Source organism: Parasteatoda tepidariorum, chromosome 4, assembly GCF_982258835.1.
Source record: "Parasteatoda tepidariorum strain Cologne lab strain chromosome 4, Ptep-v5.0, whole genome shotgun sequence".
In the NCBI taxonomy this organism is placed as follows: domain Eukaryota; kingdom Metazoa; phylum Arthropoda; class Arachnida; order Araneae; family Theridiidae; genus Parasteatoda; species Parasteatoda tepidariorum.
The window spans coordinates 66,764,810-66,788,896 of record NC_141758.1 but is presented as its reverse complement, the minus strand read 5'-3'; the positions used below and the strand labels follow the sequence as shown (position 1 = coordinate 66,788,896).

The 24,087-nt window shown below is 28.3% G+C and overlaps 1 protein-coding gene across 1 annotated transcript; it reads right to left on the bottom strand.

The window, feature by feature from the left end:
* Positions 1 to 22,654: 22,654 nt before the first annotated feature.
* LOC107436361 (tigger transposable element-derived protein 6) lies at positions 22,655 to 23,803 on the bottom strand. The gene has a single exon (XM_043055310.1). The coding sequence runs from the start codon at positions 23,801 to 23,803 to the stop codon at positions 22,655 to 22,657; it is 1,149 nt and encodes a 382-aa protein (XP_042911244.1).
* Positions 23,804 to 24,087: the final 284 nt, after the last annotated feature.

Sequence of the window (24,087 nt, the reverse complement as noted above, 5' to 3'; positions counted from 1 at the left end):
ATTTGACCTTCATCCATTTTTCGTTGACGAGAGACACAAAATATATCACTTTTTTTTTCTTTTCTTTCGCGCACTTAAATCGTAGCAATTCATGAATATTCATGATTAAAATTCGTGCACATTCTCTTTTGTTTTCCCTTTTTTAGAAAACAATTCTTGTAAGAGACTAATTCATTTTTGAACCAAAGTGAAATTTCTTTTTGAGCACTAATGAACATCAGAACTCGATGGATGGGACACTGTAGGGTCATCGGATGGGATACTTTCACTGGTTTCAGGGGACACTCTCCAGCATTTCAGGCGCAACGAGGTACCAGTAGTACGGGTGGAAAATCGCCATCCTTCCTTCCTTCAACGTTTTTTTCACTGCCGATTTTTTTTCTCCTCCGAGGGTGATGGAAAATTTCAACTTAGCAGTCAGCCGGTCCAAAGATTTCCTCAGCAAGCAACTATCCTGTCGACTTGTAATAACAGGGCTCCAACCCTGTTATTAGTGTTGTATTTAGCTTGAAATAATTGCAGTCATAAGCCATCAGACGTTCTAAACAGGTTTATTAAATGTAGGCTGGCATTGCTAACAGTTGACGTCCAAGCTCCCTACGAGAGGGGAATGGACAAGACTCCGGACAATTCCGGCACAGCTTATCAGGATCACATTATGATGAAAAGGACACGCAAAACTATGCGCTCTTACGTTTTATACCAACATAGATTTGAAGTAAAAAGGCACATTCGTACATTCCTTGTATCCTTACGCATTAAGGAAAATCATTTCTGCTTCCTTATATGGAATTGAAAAAGGGCACGATTCTATAAATAACTCTTCCTTTGAAATACAAATCTATTTATATTTCAATGGTATGTTTTCAGCCTTGAATTCCCAAAATAGAATCTCTCTACGCTTATTCTTTAACAAAGACATTTTATGAAACCGAAAGAGTTTTAATTCTTTTATTAATACAAAAGTATTTATTATTTTTGTATTACATATATATATATATATATATATATATATATATATATATATATATATATATATATATATATATATATATATATATATATATATATATATATATATATATATATATATATATATATATATATATATATATATATATATATATATATATATACATTGTAACCCTTTACGTACAGTATGTAAGAATGTTGTTTATAGGTACATTATATGTGCATAGTTGTGTAAATAAAATGCATGTATGTATGCATTATATTTACATGCACATAGGTATATGGTTTGTAAACGCAATGATACAATTAGATTAGATACATGCACATATGTATGTACATATAGTTAGAAAAATTTAGTTAATACCTCTGCGCATATAATGTATGGATGTACAAAAAATGGTTTTATGTACTGAGAATGCACAAATGCACACATGTACGTAATTACGCATAGATGTACGTAATTACATGTATTGCATAAATACTTGTGTATATTTAAGTATATGCATTTAAAATGTACGTATGCACATATATTGAGCATGTATTAATAAACATTATAACAGTGAAGTTATTAAAGTATGTTTTAAAATTTGTTCTACGACATATAAAGCTCAATCTCTAACTGTTTTGGAAAGCAAACGATGATCTTATTTTAAACTCCTAAATGTTATTTTCCACATTTAAAATTAAACGTTTTTTAAATATCTAAAAAACTTTTATTAGCTATGTTTATGTTATAATTATTGTAGTTATGTTATTGTAGTGTCACACATTTTATGTAAATACTTGAAATTATTTTTTTTTCCAAATAATTTTAAAATGATACGGAACAATTACAGCTGAGTATACTATTGACATCGAGTTTAAATATCGTTTGATTTTGTTCTTAACTTGCTTGAGTCGTTATCAGTAGTTTTTACAATTAACTTACATGCATTTTATTTATTTCATTGTTCATATATTTAGATATAAATATGCTGTACATATGTATATACCTTCATTAGGCATACACATAGTGTATATATGTACATACAATATATCTATTTATATTAATTGTATGTATACGTACATACAATGTATGTTCATATGCATACATGTAATGTATGTACATGTACATATGCATACATGTAATATATGTAGACTGTATGTACATACTTTCATGCATAGTACATGCAATTATAGTACATATGAATATGAACACATGGAATTTATGCGTTTTGTACATGGTTGCATACACTCTTTGGACATAAATACATTGAACATATTGCATATATTTGGATAACATGTATGTACACATGCAAATTTGTACGAAAGGTTTATGTCCAATATATGCCTGCAAATATGTAAAATATATGTATAAGTGCAAATGTACAATATATGAATGTACATCTGAACACTTGTATGTATATACATCTTTACAATATATGCCTGCCAAATGTATGTATATACATTTGTATACTATTTTAATACAAATGTGTGTATGTAGATCTGTACAATATAAGCATGTCGAATGTAAGCATGTGCATATGTAAAATATATGTGCTCCCAATGTAAGTACAATAGCGCCACAAATGTATTATGCATATTTTGATACATACATTAAACATACACTTATCGTGTTTCTGTACATGCATTCATTGGACATGCCTATAATGTACATATATACATACATGTATTGTACACATATATATATATACATATATATATATATTGTTTATAAATAAATCATTCATGAATGCTTACTCTAGACTTGCATACAATGTACATATACACATATATTGTACATATATGCATGTATATTGTTCATAAATAAATTGTACATACATTCAGGGGATATTCATACTATGTACATACATACAAACATGTGAGATACATACATTGCAAATGCATGCATGAGATATACTTTAATTGAACATACATATATGGGACATTAATACATTATACATAGATTCTTAAGATATAAATATATTGTAGATATATGCAAGGGACATACATTGTACAAACAATGTATGTATGTATGTTCGTAAAAACAATAACAAGTACTTGTATATACATGCCTACTCGAAAACTGATATACATTTTACATAGACAAGTATTTGCATAAAATGCATACATTTATTGAGTACAAATGTATATATAGCGTTGCATATACATGTACATATAAATGTGCATGTACGTTGGGGAAAACCATTGTCATTAAAATTTTGTCATGAAAATCAGAAAAAATTCAACCCACTTGGGTTCTGCAGATTTTACGAAAAATATATGAAAAATAAACTTATTCTAACCTTTAACTAATAGTCAAACTAATCCAAAGTATACTGATATTGAAATAATATATAAAAGACTATTTTCCTTCGAAAACATGAAAGCTAGTAAAGAAAAAAAAATGCAACGTAAATGAATAAAGGAGAAAAATATGTTCTTATTCGTTTTTACTTACGTATAAAATAATTTTAAAAGCATAAATTTGGATTTTAGAGAGAATTAAATGGAACAATCGGAATTCATATGATTTTTTAAGAAAAAGTAGAAAATTCTAAAAATTCATTTATACTAGTGGGCTGTGCCCCCTGCTCGCTAACGCTCGTCAACCCCCGAAAATTGCTACGCAATCTTATATGGTTTGCTTCGCAAACCAAACTCGCTTCGCTCGCTACTAACTTAGGTACATTGCAAATGCACAAAATTCTAAGAATTCAAAACAATCATTCAAATCCATATAAAAACTTTTTTTTTAAAAAAAAATTGCATCTTTTTAGTAAATACTAAGTCATTAAAATAAATTTGAATTCAAATAAATGACATGTAATTCGCTAAACCTATTAGAAATATGCTATAGTATAATTCGCGTAATATAAATCAAAAATCGTCAAATAAATTCGTAATATATAAATTCGTGAAAAAAAGCGCTTTCGACAAAATACTAAAATAGAGATCTATCGACAAAGACTACTCACTTCTGCCTAGCTTAATAGTATGAGATTGTCGCAGCTGATGCTCTCTGGTTATTTCAGTTTCCGTTTTTAAAAGCGCTATGTGTTGAGCCCTCAGCTAGACTTGGCATGTGACATTTTTAGCGGCAATCATTGGTCGATTCGCTGTGTAAGAGAAATAGTAACGTAAACAAAACAAAGCAAACGTTGCCACCGGCGGAAAAGAAATACAGCCGAAATTTGGGAGCCACGTAAGAGAATTATATATATTAGATTCTATATTAAACTATTGTAATTTCAAAATGTGAGAAATTAATTTACATATAAAACGTATAAGGTCTTAATTTGATAAATTTTTTTTTGAAATCAAATGCAGCACAGTTTAACTCCATATTTTAAGACTTTTGACTTTGAAATTCCCACATCGATTTTTTTCCTTTGAAATAACAAAGAGAAACGGAACGTTGAAAATTCACTCCCTAGAAAATTCTATATTCACCCTCCAGTCACCTGGTTTAATTCTGAATACAAAAAATTTCCTGCAACGTGAGCTCTACTTATATTACACCTCTCTGATTTAAAAAAAATTTTAATAAATAATTTCAATTAGCAAATCTTTTGAACCTTGTTCTAAACTGAATTTCCTTTTAAAAATGAAATTTTTTTTTTAAAAAAATTGTAACGTTTAGAACTTTTTTTATTTAGAAAATATTAAGATGTCCTTCAATGAATATCTTTTTAATTTTTTAACTTAATGGTTTAGTAGTTACTTCAAATATGTATGGCTGAAACATTAAAATTTAGGCTTCTAGCACGCAAAACAAATATTTTAAAGTTCTTTTGTCCTCTTAATAAGTTAAAGTTGTTCAGTAGTTCAACCAACTCCTACCCGAAAAAAATAAAAGCAGAAATAACCTGTTCTTCTTATTATAACAGGCTACTACCATTTTATTTCCCATTTCTGGATAAGTAGCATCTTCGATAAAAATAAACAAATTTTAATATTGGGTTCTGAAGTAAGATTCGAAATTTCCGGATATATTAAAATATACTATTTTTTTATGTTCAATGTATGAGAAAGTTTTTTTTTTCATTATGCATTATTTAAATTTTTAAACCTAGCAGAATGAAAAGAAAAACAGTGTTAGTAAAAAGTATGCAAATTGGTAGCAATAATGATGCCATGATTTACCCAGTATAAATACTTAAACAATTAAAATGCTTTTAAGAACAGAAAGCACAAGAAACACTTTAACGTTAGCTTGTTTTTTAAAAATATTTTATCAATATATTCCTTACTGAAATATTTTAGCTTAACTGTGAAATTATCTGAATTATTTAACTAGCCATTTGATACATAAAATATAAAAAGGCTTATTAGTGTAATTTTCTGATTTATTTTTAGTAATTTTGTTTGAATTTTTTTCAGTATATACATTATCTGAGTTTAAAATTTATCTTCTGAAGAAAAAAGAAGAAAACTCAGCAATTTTTAGACACCTTTTCTCAGACACCGAATTTTTTGCCTTTTTTTATTATCAAAAAAAAGTAAAAAACAAAGTATTGCTCCTGTGCCCACACCCAACATAACGAGATAAATTACAAGAATCAACTTAGTTTTTTTTAAACGAGATTCTTAAAGATAAAATTCCTAGTAAACTTTTTAAATTAAATTTACATAAAGCGTTTGAATTTCATTTTAAGATGAAGTGTTATGTTTTTGATTATAGTTATTATAAAATAACTCAATTTAAAACAAATCTACATTTTATACAGTTCTTCCTTTTTATACATCCTCCCCCATCATAAGGTTGAACATCAAATAATTCTCCACTATTTTAATAAAAAAATTACCACAAGAGTTCAAACCTACTTTTTCCAGAAAGTTGTCGTTTAACATTTTGGTGTATATGGGTCATTCTCACGAAAACTGTCATTTTTTCAGTTCATAAAATCCCAAGAAAGTAAAGTGAATAAAAACTCCGAAACTTTTTATATTAATAGAAATATGTAATGGCATTATAAAGAAAGTACATATCCTATAAATTATACTTAATATTTAAATTAATTATTTTTTTAAATAATTAATTTATAATAATTAGTTTAATAAATAAATAAATGAATTTAATAAATTAATTTTTTTATTTATTTTTCAAATTAATTAATAAGTAAATTATTTATTTTCACTTCTTAAAATGTGAGGGAATGACACTAATAGTGAGGGAATGATATTTTATATTAATGCATGTTTTTATCTAAGTTACATCTACCTAAAGTTTTAAAATGATAACATACTAAGTATATCTACTATTTATTATAATTTAGTCTTATATATTTAATAGTTTTTACAGCTTTGAGAAATAAAATTGGCTGTCACGATTGAAAAAAAAATTTATAATATACTCATCTTGAATCATTCCCTCACTTCAGCGTCATTCCCTCACTTTATACACTAGTGAGGGAATGACGAATTCAATAAAATTTAAAAATAGCAGTTAGGCCTAATTAATTTCTGAAGTCAATCACATACAATTATATTCATACAAGAAAGCAACATATAATTATCCACTTTCTCGATGAAGTTGTATTTTATTTTACTCTAAAAAATGACATGAGGGAATGACAAATGTAAAAAATTTTACCTGGTTTGATTCATTCAAATTTATTCCACAGCAAAGCTTCTTTAAGTTGAAGATGGAAACATACTGCAATTTTGTTCTATGATGACAGTTGTTAACTTCTGAAGTTTTTATTGAAATATTTTTATTCTAAGAAGATTGCAGGAGATAAGAACATTGTTGTGAGGGAATGACGCGAAACACTGGGGACAAAGTTTAAAATAGTGCTGTGTTAATATTTTTATCAGAAATTAACTTTAAAATTGATTTTCTGATTTCCATATTTCTGTATTCTGAAATAAAAAACACGAATTTGTAAAAAAAAATTTTTTTTTTCAGAAACAATTTTTTCTTTTTTTAAATCAGCAGTGGGGACAAGTGACGGAATGACATATTGGTATATTTTAATTACCTAAAATAAATAAAAAATAAAAATTGATAATTTTATTTTTATTCTTTTGTTAGCTTGCATTCTGAAGGACACTTTCCCTGAATTTTTTCTTTTCGTAAGCTGTAAAACAAACATAAAATATACTGGGGACATGAAAATGACTGTTTTTGTGAGAATGACCCATATATTATTTATATAAAGAATAAAAGTAATAAAAAAGAATTAATTTTTTTTTGTCAAAGTTGATATTTTAGGTTAGAACTGTTATCCTTCAATCTACGTTAAATATTTATCAAATCTAAACTATAATTCAATTGAATTCCCAACAGTAAAATACTTTTAAACTTGTGGTGTGAAATTTAAAAAAATGAAAAGAAAATAAGTTGGATATTAAAAAACTGAGAATTATCTTCCTTAAGCGAGTCTGTTAGCCAAATTATTTTAATATTTTTATTGAAAAAAAAATTTGAACGTTGTTTTTATGCAATTTGATAATGAAATAAATTTCTCTTATACATAAATCCTTTGCGCCCCACCCGCGTACCCACTAGAAATAAAATCTTAGTTTTTTAAAACTATCCTATGTCTATTTTTAAACTATCAGTTTTTTAAAACTATCAATTTATGCTCTCAAAATCGTGATGATGTTTAATACTATTAGAGCTTTTACAGTAGTGGTTAAAGTGAACAAAATTCGAAGTTATCAAAAAGCAAAGTGCACTTTTAGCAACAAATACAATATTTACAATATGGCACACTATTTTTTACATAATATGAAAAATTTTGACTTTTGCTTCCCCAATTTTTGGTGTTGAGATCGAAATTTCTTACAAAAGATGTAGTTACATTTTTTATTTACTTTTTCACTGTTATAGTTTTATTTGCTTATATATTATTATTTACTAACAACCCATAATTTCATGCTCACACATAATTTCAATAGAATAAATTTAATGGCTTCACTACGAAAACATTTCGTTTAAAAAACAATCATATTTTTAATAATGTATATTTGCACTAATTCTTTTTCATAATTGCTATTTTGTCACTTTCACATCCTTTTTTTTTCATACGTAGAAAACAATTCTTACAAAATTACCGTACTGTATGGTAGTGACATTTCTGGTTAAAAAAAACATAATTCTGGTTATAAAGGTCAAAATATACGATTTTTAAACTACTCATTTGGTCATTTTACCGTACATATGGTAGCGGTTTACTGGAAACTCTGGTTTTCAAAATTATAGTTCGTATCATATCACAATTAGTAAAAAATAGAAAACTGAAAAGTAAATTTAACCAGATAAATGGTTTTTATGTCATGCTCTAAGGTATGATAAAAATACCAAATTTTATCACAGATTCTAAAAGCATATTATATTGTCAATTTTACTAAAATAATTACCTTAACTCTGCGGTAAAAATTATGAAGCCTATTGGTGTTCCCATGAAACCAGAAACACTGTAAATTTTCACCATATTTTGGTAATTTTGACAATACTTTTTTTTCCTAGTTCACGATAACTAAGGTTGTTAAAATTTTATTCTATGAATACAAGCCTAAATATTTGCGTACTTGGTTTATTTTTTTCAACAAAATTATATTTAATGAAAACATTAACAATCGTCCATGAAAATAGATTTTAATTTTTTTATTATTTTATTCAAAAATAGTTGAAGAAATTTTAAATTGTAAGGGCAAAATTTATTTTTAAAGTGTGTAATTTTGCATTGTAAAATACAAAATTTGAGCAAAATCGGTTGAATAGTTCCTGAGAAATAAAATTTTTCAGAAGTCGTATATTTAATTCGATAGGTAGAATTAGACAGAAGTCGCATTCGATAAATGTTCCTCAAATATTGAAGTTTGCTGTTTAAAATTGCGCTTTTCGAAATCACATGATCCTTTAAAAATGTCTTTAAAATTACGTAGACTTGTGCGAAAAAGTTTTAAGTTCGCTTAAAAAGGTTCCGAGATATGGTTAAATACACAAAAAGTAAAATCAACATTAAGAAGTCCAAACTTTAAACCGCTCTCCTGACCAAACTATTAGGACCATTTTTCCCAGATCACACCCTCCCCCCGTTGACAATAAGGGGAACAGTGATCAGAGTCCGTCGAAAAAAAGGGTATGTTTATTCAGAGAAAATACATTTTTATGGCTTATTTTGAAACTTAAAATATCGTCTGCGCAAACTAATTAGCAAATTTTAGGTCAGCCCCTCGAACGGTTGATTGCGTCCTAGAGCGCGAAGGTCTAATCATTAGATCAAAAGTTATTCGGGGCAGTCCGTTTACATATTTGAGGACTTTTAAATAAACTGTATGCACTTACATTAATTGTAAGTAAATGCGTACATATATTGTTACTATATATATATATCTACAAATATTAGAAGTACATTCGTAAGCATAAATACCTATATTTTATGTGTATAGTGCATGCAAGCTGTAAGTAAAGGCGTAAGTTTTATGTACTTACATACACTTATTGTTAAATATATATTTGCTTACATATATTGCACGCAAACAAACTCTGACAGTGCGTAAAAAAAAAAAAAAAAACGAAATACCTACATAACTTTAGATGAACAGTCGAGTTCTAAGACTCATTCTTAACGGTTCGAGGGGATGATCTCGAATATGCTAATTAATTAATGCAGACGATATTTTAAGTTACAAAATCAGACATAAAAACGTACTTCCTCTGAATAAAAAAACATACAATTTTTTCAGCGTTTTCGGATTTCTGACCCCAAAATACATGGGATGGCCCCAACCTGCGAAAAATGGCCCCTATAGTTTGAACCACTTATTACACACACTTCTAAAATTCGTTATCCAAATATAACTCTATGCAAAAATAAATTTAAGTGAATATTTTTTATATATTATTAATAGTCTATAAATATTTGAATTGTAAGGAAAATTTTTTTTATGTTATTTTAAAGCAAGCCATTTTACATGACAAGATACAAAATTTGAGTTGACGGTAGACTAGTAGTTGAGAAATCGGATTCTCAACTACTAGTTTTGAGATCCGATTTCTCAGGAGCTATTCAACAGATTCAATCAAATTCTATATTTCGTCATGTAAAATTACATACTTTAAAACGGGTAAAAAATTGTATACCGTGCAACATAACCTTTTTTCTGCTATTAATATTAAAATTATAGAAAAATAATAAATATTTAATAAAATTTTATTTTTTGTATGAAATTATCTGTGAAAAAACGAGTTTTGCAACGGTGTGCAAAAATGTTTCGATTCGCATAAAATGTTTTCTAGATATGGCGAAATACTCAAAGGGTAAATGTAACAATAAATGATCAAATGTCTGAATCACTCTCCTGAATACGCTATTAGGACCATATTTCCCAGATTGCGGTTATCCCCTATATTTTGATGGTCAGAAACCCCTATCCCTCGAAAAAAAAAAAGGTATGTTGATTCAAAGAAAGCATCTTTTTGTGTCTGATTTTGTGACTAATATACAGTTCGTCCAAATTAACTAGCATGTCTGAAATATCCCCCTCAAAGTTCTAGAACATAAAGATCCGAACATTAGATCAAAAGTTATTCAGGATGGTCAGTTTTTTTCTTCTTTTTCCTTCCTTTTTTTTGCATGCACTACATACATACATAATTTTAGATATTGCATATCCTATCGCTTTGGAATTTGTACTGTAATATCATATCATATTGTTTATAATTTTCAATTTATAATTGCTAATCGCAATTATTTGCTATCTTATATTTTGATAGATTGCAATCATGATTACATGCCATCATAATAACATGTAATCATAACTAGTACTTGCTATCACATCATTTGATGAATTGTTAACCGTCAATACCAGCAATCGTTTCTTGTTCCGTTTAAATTTAATCATCCCTACATGTAATCAGAGTTCATAGTTACATTTAATCGTAATTACTTGCAATTGATTACATAGTAGTAATTATATGTAAACAATTACCGATGTAATCGATTGCTTTAATTGGCACCTAATTCTGGAAAGGCGGCTGAAAGCAATATCACATTTAAGGACTTTAAACTGTCGCAATTAGGAACACTAGAAAAACCTGACTCTTAATGTGACAGATATTTTATAAGTGCAATTAGTGCAAATTGGAAAAATTATTGTTTGGAAGTGGGCAGTGTTTGGAAGATTTTACCATTAACGCAGAAAAAAAAAGTTATGGGGACTCTATCATAAGTAAGACTCTAGTTTAATAATTATCTTTACAATGGAAAACACAATTTTTATTTAAATTAATGGAATATCACAAAGATCAAGGTAACTTATTTTTGTACTGTTATGAAAAAACTCGTAATTCTTAATTTTCAATTTGCTTTTAGATTTATTGATGATTTAATTATCTTAAATTTTCAAGATTACACAATTTTGTAAAATAGTGTTTACCCCAAGGAATTTATCTTGCTTTATAATCATGATGGTAATATTAATTTTTAATTTTTTGGCTTTATGTAACGAAAATATCTGCATTGTGATTTATACGATAAAAGAAAAGATTTTAATTTTAATATAAATAAACTAATTACTTAGAATTCTGATGTTTCTAAAAGCATTTATTTAAATCCCATTTTTAATCAAATAAATAGGACTAAAATAATACGTAGCCATGCTTATTAAATCTAAAATTTATTAAATCCTTATCTAAAAAACAAATAGACAAACTCTTTCAAAATTTGATTTAAAGAAACAATGGATACCCAACTAATGTAATTAAGTTCTATATAAAATCATTGAGTGAATTGTATGTTCTTATTATTAATAAATTTACTAAAAACTTCTTTGTTAATTAAATTTATATTTTTACACTGTGCAAATCCATTTTGGGGAAATCCGTGGCTAAACTCTGTGCAAACCGTGCAAATCGTGTTTTTTTATTAAATAAAGAAACGTTTTAGCGTTTAATATTATCTACTCTTCCCCTATTAACTTATTTTCGTTTTCATTTTGTTTCCATTTCTAATTAATTTTTCTAATTTCGTGTGTTTGGATGTTGCTCTATGAGCTCATTTTTATTGATTTGGACAATAATAATAATTCATCGCCTGAAAAAATCTGTGCAAAACGTGCAAATCATGTTTCAATCATCAATCTTTTTTAAAATAATTGTTAATTTTCTAAATTCATCAAAATTGTATAATTAAATATCAACTTAATTAAATATAAACTTTGAATTATCCACTATAATATTATTACCTTGTGCAGACCCATTTTCGGGCCAATCCAACATAACTAAAAAATCAAACGTGGGTCAGTACTGCAGCAAGAACGCGCCATAAAAGGATCCTTCTACTTACGCTTCTAACCTCTGTTGTTACGCTTCTATTTTCATACTTTGCAATCTGGCAGTCTTATTGCGAAAATATTTTAAATCATTTTTGAAAGATTCTGGAACGTGTTAGTCCATTTGAATTGGCTTTATAGGTTTGACTTGTTTTATAGATTGCATTTAGTATTTTATTCTGTTTTTTTTTTCCTTGCATTTTATTTCCTAATTTATGCTTGATATGTTTTATTTCGTATATTTTTTACTTAATACGTTCTATTTTCGTTTCAATTTCTTTTGGGTGCTTCTCACACTATTGTATTGATATATTTTGTTATATCTATATTAATACAATACTGGAAAGCATTTCTTTTTGCGGATATAATCCTGAGAGCTGATGACCAGGTTATATCTTTTTATTATTTTGTTTACAGGCTTTTTAATAATTTTTTCAAAAAAATATTTAATATTAATAATTTTTTTTCTTCTCTTTTCATTAATCCTTAATATTTTCCATGTTTCCTCTGTATTTGTAACTTATTTTATGAGTTCTATATACTTGCAGATTATGCGCAGCAAATAAAACTTATTCATTTCCATCGTTTTTCTCTTTTTCCTTTTTGTCCTTATTATGCTAAATATATATATATATATATATATATATATATATATATATATATATATATATATATATATATTCTAAAACCCTTTGAAAATATCGCTTCGAAAGTATGTATAAGTTTACATTTTTATGAAAATTTTAACGCCTGTTTCAACTATCAGATCGACAGGTGTAAAGAATAGATAGAATGCTATTGAATTACTACTCCAACCATTCTATTGCAGTTTTTAAACATTTTTACAAATTTACAAAATACATAATTATTGTAGTTTTATGTAAGGACGTTTAGTAGATGCGTTAATCGCAACGAAATTAAGGACTACTTGGATTTGAAAATAATCAGCTGAGCGTGGAGAAAAAAATTAACCAAAGTAATTCAGATTGTTAATTTTAAAGAGAGGAAATAAATAATAATTAATTTTGATTGTTAACAAAACTTATAACAGATCAAACAAGGAACGATTTTTATCTCTCTTCTATTAAGTATGTTTAATTTTAAAAATTTCAATACAAAATTGTGTAATTTATGTTGCGGAACATCTAATCCTTCGTTCTCCTTTCCTCTCTCTCTTTTTTAATGTTAATTTTGATACCAACTTAGGCGTAATCATAATTTTCCACTGCGATGGAAAAATAGTCAATATTTAAGGCAAATAAACTGAAAAAAATTTTACGAAGAAATAAATTCGAAATTTCAATGCTCTTGAACGAACTGGAAATTCGAAAAAAAAAAAAAAAAAAAAAAACACAGAAAAATCATAAATAAAAATGGCTCTTTCAGCACGTCTAATTATTCGTAATTTCATTCCATTTCTGCTGGCTATAGATTGGTCCGCGTGGAAATTTTTGCTACAAGTTTAACTGTTGATTATTCTAAAACTAATATTAAAGTTTTTTTTTATTGTTTCATGCATCCTGTACGTTTCACTGGACTTAATCAAACTTTCATATTTATAAGTTTAATAGTTTTGCGTAAGGAAACAAAGTGTAACGTAAGAAAAAAAAGTGAAAAAAATATGCGAAAAAAACGCTTAAAATATTAATACTTATTTGAATAATTTAGAAAACTTGGATTACGTTCATGAAAAATGGCTCTTTCAGCACATCAAGTAGTTGAATTTATACAGTCTGAAAAGCGTTCCGCACCGTAATTTTTACTCATAGATTTATAATTAATAATTTTCAAACTAATGATTCTTGAGTGTGATTTTTTACTATAAAAAAGAATGCTATTTCAATAGTAAATAATTATCAATAGATTCACTATTATATTTGTAAATGGTAAATATTACTGTTATTAAATGAAAGTCAAGATTTACTTCAAATGCTTAAACAATTATTTTCTTATAAATTTTTTGCAGTGCAATGTGTATCGAAATTTGCTTAGACTATTCGGTAAGCTCATAAAAATTCCACAAAAATATTTAAATTTTGTGAGCGTTTTTATACGCTTTTTATACTTTTAAAACTTTATTTCGATATAATGTTAATTGGGGAGAGAAAGTTTGTGATAAAAAATACTTTTTACAAAATTAAAAAAATTTTTTTTTAGTGTTTTAAACATATTCACATCAATGAATACTAATTTCACGTAATTTTAATATGTGAAAGTAATAATAATAAGTGACACCTTATTATTACCGAGAAAAAACTTAGCATTAAAAAAATATCGATAAATTTTTCTTTTAAAATAATTATTAAAAATAAATACAAAATTTATTAAGACAAAATTTCTCTTGTACTGAATAATAAATACATTGTTACATAAATAGCATTTACTAATAAATAAATTACATAAACTTATGTAGAAAAAAAGCGAAATTTCACACCCCACAGCGCCTAACCTTCTTTAAGCTCGGTTAATAGAGAATATTTGTTTATTACAAGTAAACTAAAATATAAACAAGCAAAATCTCTTTCTTCTTGGCATTGTAATAAAAAATTCCTAAAAGAAAAAAAAGGGACACTTTTTGAACAAGTGAATATTTAAAAATAATTTCTGTAAAAAAATGTGTCGAAAAATCTTTATAAACTTATGGAACGCTGGGCATTAATTGGTTTAAGCGGCAGATTAACACCCACATCGTTCAAGACATTCCTGTCAAACTCCATAGCAAGCGTTCCACATCTAGATAATTTTTATTAGTTGAAGCAGAAAATCTTATACCTGGCAGTTTTGCTGGGTAACTAATAAATAGTATCAGTATTTTAATAAGCTTTAAAAAATTAAAACATTCTCAATTTTTTTTTATATACTTACGTCGCAAAGATAAGTTTTTAAATTACCGTAAACCGGGGCGAGTCTACCCATTTTTTCAGTTTGTCAACTTTCAAGTGGTCAAACTTTTGTAAATATTAAAGAAAAAAGGCTTTTAATAGGTGTTTCGGAATAGCTATTTATCCCTCTTTAAAGCTGTGAAATCGATTTCAGAAAATATTAACAGTTACGCTGTTACTGTATATTTTTATAGAACTGCTGACAAATCTCTCGTATGGGGCGAGTCTACCCATTCGACTAAAATGAATGTTAACATTGTAAATAATCAAATTTTACTATTAAATTGTTATTTTAGTTACTATATAGGATATTTATGAAGTAAAATTCATAACTTTATTATACATTCCATTTTTTTATTCATAAAATAACACAAATTGAGTATTTGATCGATTATCACATTTTGATCACAGTTTTGTTTTTATAATAATTAACATTATAAAATAAAATTTTTTTCAGATTATTGTTAATAAAATAAATTAAAATTAATATAAATTTACAATTAAATAATTAATAAATAATAATAATTAAAGATTATTAACAAAATCATGGCATTTTTTTGTAATATATAAATCCATTTGTTTTGCGAATATAATTTCGAACCATCTGTAATAATAAATAATAATTTATTTAACTTGCATTAAATAAAAAAAGTTAATTTTGTAATATAAAAATTGAAAAAATAGGTAAAATAAACATATTTTATATTTACATTTATATTTAATCTATAAATTTTCTTATTAATGATAAATTTATCAATGCAGAATTAAAATAATATACTCAAATTCATTTAAAATGACTTAATTTTAATATAAACAAAGTTCTAAATTATATTATTATGCTTTATTAAAACTAAATACGAATGGGTAGACTCGCCCCGCGAATTCTGGCTTTTTGTTTACAACAGCAAAACTTACATTCTTTTTGTTTTTTCTTTCATATAAAATTAATGTAATCTTAGTCTTAGATAAGTTTATCACTTAACCAAAGTGAAAATAGTAATAATAATAATATACTGACGGAGCACCAACTAAAAGTTTGCTGATTTTCAATACAAATCTCTCAAAAGACGTTTGAACAGGTCGGTTAAAAAGACACCAAATAAATAAAAATGGATCAAACTACTACCGCGCCATCTTCCTTAGAGTCTGAACTAAATCCTCCGTCGGTAAAATTTTTTTTATTTGCAATTTAAAATAGTGAAAATTAAATAAAACTAAAATGGGTAGACTCGCCCCGGTTTACGGTAGTGATCTTTTTATGCTTAGAATCATTCAGAAGATTATTCTTTAGCCTCTTCTTTATTGGGTTTGTACACTGCAAAAATTTGTGGAAAAAATTCTGTATAAAAGATACTTCGCAACTTAATGATATTCTCGAAAGTTGAGTAGAAGAAATATCTATAATTGAAATTTTATTTTTTTCCCAGCTATTTTTTATAGTTAACTGTGTGTTTACAGAAAACTGTTGTTAAATAAAATAAAATAAATTTTGAAAAATTATTTTTTGCAAGAAATTGTTTTTGGATGAATGAATTCGATCATTGTGTGCAAAAACTTTCCGATTTGCTTAAAAAGTTTAGGAGCTACGCAGAAAGTAAAATTAACATTGGGTTGCAGAAACTTCTGATCGCTCTCTTGACCATGCTTCCCAGATTGCGGCTAGTCCTTCTAATTTAATGGTTTGGAATTCCAATCCGTTAAAAAAAAGGTACAACCATTTAAAAAAAATACACTTTTGAGTGTAATTTCATAACTTAGTCTGCTCTGATTAATTAACATATTTAAGGTTAGGACCATGAAAAAGAGCGAGTATTATCTCATGGAAATTCAAACATTAGAGGCAAAGATATTCATTGTGTTTCTTTCTTTTCTTCGCACTTTACATTTTTCATTTTGTTTTTTATTGTTCTGAGAAAAAAAAATTCGTTTCACTAGTTTTATAACTAAGAGCTTTTTTTTCAAAATTTAGATTAAATTTGTCGTCTGCTAATTTTATTCCACTGCTAAAACCATAACCGCTTAAAGTATATGATTGAGTGCCACACAATTCTTTTCAAAAACGGGTTTATTTCAAATTTTAATTTAATTTTTGGCACATAGAGGTTCTAAAACTATAAATCTAAAGTAGGCTTAAAATATTTATAAAATATTTTTTTAAAAATAAGGGAAATCTTCAGCATAAAACCAACAAATTTTTCATGCCTCGTTAAAAGTTCCATAACAAATTGTAATGCATATATACAAAAATAATTTATTTTATAGGTCCATTTTGTGGTTACCAAAGTTTTGAACTAAAAATATCAAATATTCAATGAAATAGAACAAACTGTGTTGTTCAATATTGATATTTTAAAGATTCTAAACGTTCTTGCTTAAAGCATGATAAAAATAATAAATTAACACTTACAAGGGAAACTAGGGAAGTGTGACTCACCAATTTTGAAATAAACTAGTGGGATGTATGCCTTATGAGGAATAATTTTAGGGGGTAACATTCGTTTCGGCCCATAGAAGGTCCTGTGAGAGATAAAAAATAATTCAATCTATAGAAAAATCGGTATTTTATTACTTCAATGCAGACTATTAGTCATTGTAATTATCTCATACTCCAATTAATTTTGTGGTACTTTCACGTACTATATAATGCATATTTATTGTCAAAATTGATTTCGAAAATTTTATATATCTGTAGTTTTTCAGAAAAAACTGTTAGGTTAATTTTAAAAAAAAAATTGACATCAAACTTTTAAAATTTTTTTTCTTTCTCTAAATTAATTGGAGTATGTAATTGTAAATCAATTAATTAATAATTAATTAACACATAATTAAATATTAATTAGTTAACAATTACTTAATTAATAAATTTGTCGATTAATTTATTAATTAGAAAAGTAATTAATTAACCAATTAATTGGAGTATGTGACAATTACAATGACTAATAGTCTGCATTGAAGTAATAAAATGCTGGACTTCGCGTGCAGGTTGTCGGGCTACCGAAGCGGGGGTGCCATCCCCTGTGCAGAGGATCAAAATTGTGATGGCATGTCTTCAGATCATCCCCAGGGATGTTTCCCAAACCGTCGCCAATAGCCCATTGTGCAGCTCTAGTGCGACGTAAATGAACTACAACAACAACAAGTAATAAAATACCGATTTTTCTATATATTGAATTTTTTTTTAATCTCTCATAGGACCTTCTATGGGCCGAAACGAATGTCGCCCCCTAAAATTATTCCTTATAAGGCATACATCCCACTAGTTTATTTCAAAATTGGCGAGTCACACTTCCCTAGTTTCCCTTGTTAGATCTTAGTTTTAAGCTTAAACCATAAGACAACACCTACTTATAAAATTTCAAAGAATTCTGTAATACTTTTTTTGTTATGTTCATTTACTTAAAGAGATTTCCTCAGAATCAACATTCATAATAAAATGTTTGTAGTTGTCAAAATAAAACTAGTTTAATTTATTTTATGCGAATAAAATACCTAGAAATAATAACATTCATTCATGTAAAGTATTTATTCAAAGATGTATTTCTTTTATTGCTCCTATTTTTCTGGTGGCATTTTTCACTGGTGTTTTCACAGGGTCGTTTCCAGGATCAAACTATACTAAAACGTACCGGCACTCAGGATGTCGGTACTTTTTACCGGAACATGTAACGGAACTGAAAAACCGTAATTTTTACAGTAATAATTACCATTAAATCACTGAATTACTCTAATTAATTAAATATAACAGTCAAAACCATTCTTCACTGGGGTTTCCACAGAGTCGTTTCCAGGATCAAACTATACTAAAACGTACCGGCACTCAGGATGCCGGTACTTCTTACCGGAACATGTTACGGAACTACGAAACCGTAATTTTTACAGTAATAATTTCCGTTAAATCACTGAATAACTCTAATTAATTGAATACTACAGTCAAATCATAGTGTAATATTTTACGGTAGAAATGAATTTTTTGATAAAATGGATTTTACGGATATTTCACCCAAAGAGCAAATATTTCACATCGTAATTTGATCAGAAATTTTTTACAGTGTGCGAAATTGCAAATTTTAATGCAGTCCGATAATCTAAGAGTCTACATTATTGTGTAGTAAACTAAATATGTTTTAAAAGCAGCAATGATTTTACGTACACAGGCAAAGAATGACGTATCCGATATTTCGATATAAAACAAATGTTTAAAATCCAGTTCGAAGCCTATCTCTTAACGTTTGAAAGCTTATCTGTTTATTGAATAGCCAAAGAAAAATGTAGCTGATGATACTGATTAGGTTTTCATAGTGATAAGACAAACTTTCCCTTTACTTTCCTTATACTACAGCGAATAGTTGATATGATATTATATATCGAAGCTGTTTTCTCGGTTTAATTTCTTGATCTCCAATGAAGAAAGAAAACGAAAACAAAGGTGATAGTTCTACAATATTTGTTAGGAAAAATAATGCCGTTATTGATTGAAATTGTATTCGGATTTTTTTTTTCAGTCCGTGAATGGATGAAAAAGAATTATTAACTCATTGATTTAGAATAAATTCGTCAGAATTCATTATTTCTTTATTTTTTTGCAATGGATAAAAAAATTTACATTTATTTCAGTGGTAAATATAATAATAACAGCTGCTGCTAAGACCTAAAGTATTTATCGATATTTAAAATTCACTTTTGTCAATGTTATTTTTATTATTATACATCGAAATTTCGTAATGATGTTGAATATCAATCAATGTTTTAAGTGGTTGGAGATTTTTAGTAACTAGTTTGCAGAAAAATCTATTTTTCATATATATCGTACGCATATATTATTACGTATCCCTTATCTTACAATATTTCTTCGTAGAGCCGCGATGGCTCAGGGGATAAAGCATTCGCCCTCCAATGAGGTGAACCGGGGTTCGATCTCGGCGATGGTTGGTCGATACGAATTCCGCATTCGACTTGTGCCGACCACAGTGCTGACATAAAATACCCTCAGTAGTAGACGTATCATGGGTTAGAATCCCCTTGCCGTCAGGCTAACCGTGGGAGGTTCCAGTGGTCTTCCTCTCCATGTAACGCAAATGCGTATTAGTTCCATCGAAAAGTCCTACCCGAAGGCATACTTCTCACAATACTTGATCCAGGAGTTCCCTTGTCTTCTGGATTGGGTTCAAAATTATAAGGCTACGGAGTTGTACATTAGTAGTCGTAAACCCAAAATTTGGTAGACTGTTCAACGACGGTCATAAAATAAAGTATAAAATATTTTTCTGTAAATGACGGATAATGGGTTAGAGTCCTCTGAGAGTACCCCCTTTTAGAGACTAACCGCAAGAGGTTTTCGTATTTTTAAATCTCCATATAACACAATTGATGATTAGTTCCATCAAAAAAGTCCTCCACGAAGGCAAATTTCTCCAAATACCTGAACCAGGAGTTCCCTTGTCTTCTGAATCATTTTCAAAATTACAAAGCTATAATTTGAGCTTTGGCAATCGTGAACTCAAAATTAAGTTACCTGTTCAATGACGCTGATAAAATAAGATTCTTAAAGCGAAGCAGCATATGTATTCCAGCCAATGTCAAAATAGCAACTTTTTAAATTGATTTTTAAAGAGAAAAGAAAATATGCTCCCCTTAAGATGTAAGACAAAAGTAAATTTCTAAAATAATAGAATTTTTTTTTCTCTAAGACTATTTAGGAATCCAATAGCAAATAAAACCTTATGTGTTTATTTATACAATGTTTTAAACTAAATGAAACTAATTTATGAAATAATTTATGTACTATATTTACGGACATCTTAACAAAAAGCCTTCTCGTTCAAGATATCTAAACCTCTTCTAATTTTTATTCAATATGTTTAAAAATGTTTACAGATAATACATCATTGATGTAGTTTCGTGGATAATATAAGACGTTTTATAAAAAAACTACTGTACAGGCATAATATTACCGAAAAATGACCGGTCATTTAGCTAATTAAAAGCTTATACTCAATTAAATATTTAGTAGTGTAAAAGGCGGAATTAATTATAAATATCTAACTCCCCTGCCCGTCTCACTATAAGAAATTGAACAATATTATAAAACCATTTAAACATTTGACTAGTTTACAAATGAGTCATTGTTTTAAATTTTTTATATGCTTTTAAGTTAAAGATGCAAAACAGTAATTCTGTGGATAAACGTGGAGTACTAAATGGGTGTATAAATTATTTAAGAACATATAATTAATTTAGTTATGAAATTCGTAACTATTTTCTTTATTATGGAGAAAATATAAATTTAAAAAAATTGCTGATTAAAAAGAAAGCAAACTGTAAAGCAGTAACTTTTCCCATTCCCCCCCCTTTTAATCTGTTTTTCCTTTTTTTTTTCTTCTTTACGCTCTTTATTGAATGTTTTCTATCAATTATTCTCCATTTCTAATACATGTGGTACCCCCTTATATCGTTAAGGGCATACTTTCCGAAATAATGCTAAATTTGCTGTTAACTAATTACACTAATTACATTATATCGTGCATAAGACTTTCACGAATTAAAATATAATAATATAGAAAAGGTACTCTACCTAAAATAATTCCAAAATATGCAACACCCTTGTTTTCAAAGATTAAACCCTAAACAATCTAAAACACATTAGAAGTTTAGGTAAAGATGACGATGAGAAAAAGGAAACTTACTATTGGTTTTAGTGCGAGCATGAATTTTTGGGGTTAAAAAATTTCCATCGTTGAATTGCTCTTCGTTGAAATACACACTTATAAGCTAACGGCTAAGGAGTATTGGATATGTGCTAGTGCTATCTTAGACAATTGGGATATTTCTGCGATTTATTAATCAAATATTCAACAAAAGTTTTTAGCAGATTGCAAAAACTGTATCACACTTTTCAAGAACTTGTTGAAAGAAAAGTTGGTCGAAGAGTAACTTCGTGATTTTTGCTTTAGTTGTAGTTCTAAATTACTTTTACTTATCGATTTTAATAACGGGAGTTTAAATAGGAGGCATATTTTAATTGTCACTTTGGATAATGAATTAACAAATGATTGCAATGCCCTAGTGTAAATGCATAGTAGTGGGGCTGATGGGAACAAGTGAGTATTATAAAAGTTTTCACAGTTCTTAGAAAAACGTAATACAGTGAAACCCCGATTTTACGTTTCTCAGGGGACTGGGTAAAAAAAACGTAAAATACGGGAAATACTTAGATAGCAAAAAATCATATAATAATAATGGGAAAATAAAACAAACTATAGGTAGTAAAGATGACTCTTTCAAAAGGTACTATTAAAATCTATATTTTACGAAAAGAATATTAGTATTTAAAGAAAAAAACATACCAGTTCAAGATCACTTTTACAATTTTTGTTAAGAATCATGTAATTTAGGTGCAAAATAGTGCGTAATAGTAGATTGTTTTTTAGACATTGAGTTCAAAGTAAATGCCTCATCTGCCAAGACTGAAATCTTTTGCAAATTTTTTTCCCGGTCTTTGTATGATAGAAAATAGTATTTCACTATTATCAAACTTCTCAATGCTGTGTTGAAAGAAGGAACGGGCTGTGCTTCTGTTTCTTCTTGTTCATTTCATCGGCGGATGAAAAGTCCATAACATCGTCCACGGATGGAGCAGTGGTTCTCTCAGCTTCGCATGTTGCTAAGTTTTCTCGGATGTACTCGTCGAAGTCATAGCTAACTGTTTCATTGTCATTCTCCGAGTCTAGTCTATCTAATCCTGCATCTGTTAACGGTTCATTAGAAGCTACGATTCCGCTTTCTTCAAAACAGTGGGAAATGCACTTTTGTGTAACGCTTCTCCAAGCAGCAGAAATAAAATGCATAGCCTCCAGAACACTTAACTTTAGTTTGCAGGCGTCATTTAGGTTTCCGTTCTCTAGTTCAGCTACAGCTTTCCGGACAAGTTGCTTTCTGTAAAAAACCTTAAATGATCGAATAATGCCGAGATCACAAGGCTGTAATTTGCTTGTACAGTTTGCAGGAAAAAACTCAACACGCACATTAGATAGCTGCAAATCCGGATGTGCACTGCATTGATCGATGAACAAAATTATTTTGCGGTTCTGAAATTTCATCTTTTTATTCAGTTTCTGCAAAAAGTCTTCGAAAAGGGCTTTTGTTATCCAAGCTTTTTTGTTTGCTTCATAATTTGTTGGGAAACTTCTCACGTTTTTAAAGCATCGTGGTTTGCGTGATTTTCCAACAACGAGTGGAGTCACCTTCTCACTTCCATCAGAATAACAGCATAGTAAAACTGTAAGACGCAATTTTGACATCTTCCCTCCGTGGCAGGAATCTCCCTTAGAAACGTAACTTTTATCCGGCAGAAGGTTAAAGAAAAGTCCGGTCTCGTCCGCATTGAATACGTCCTTTGGCTTGTATCCTTTGGTCAAATTTGGTAAATTTTTCTTCCATTCTTCTATTGTAGCTGCATCCACGCTTGATGATTCTCCGGAGAGCGATCTATACACAAGATTATGTCTTTTTTTCATCCGGTCAATCCAGGCATTGGAAGCTGTAAAGTCTTTTAAACCAAGTCTATCGGCGATTTCTTGAGCTTTTTCTCTTAATATGGTGCCATTTACAGGTACATTAGAGTCACGAGCCTCTTTAAACCATTTTACTAAAATCCCTTCTATCTCGTCGTACGGGGATTTTTTCATTGTTACGGTGCTTTTGATTTTTGCAACTTAGACCGATCCCCTTATTTTTTATACCGGTCACATGCTTATTACATGCAGCAATAATTATCATTACAATAATGTTTGTATAGTAATTTTTAAAAAGATTGTCACGTATTATGAATCTTTTTCCTATCTTTCTAATATTAGTACCTTAAGTTAAAAACGATTTGAATATTTGCAGTTTTCATTTTCTTTCAATACTACAATGACTAATCAATGCAACTTTCATTGTTTAATTCCTTAAGTTCATGATTTTTTTAAGT

Bases quoted from the DNA above. Each gene is read 5' to 3' on its own strand.
- LOC107436361 (XM_043055310.1), bottom strand. From the start codon at position 23,803: ATGAAAAAATCCCCGTACGACGAGATAGAAGGGATTTTAGTAAAATGG.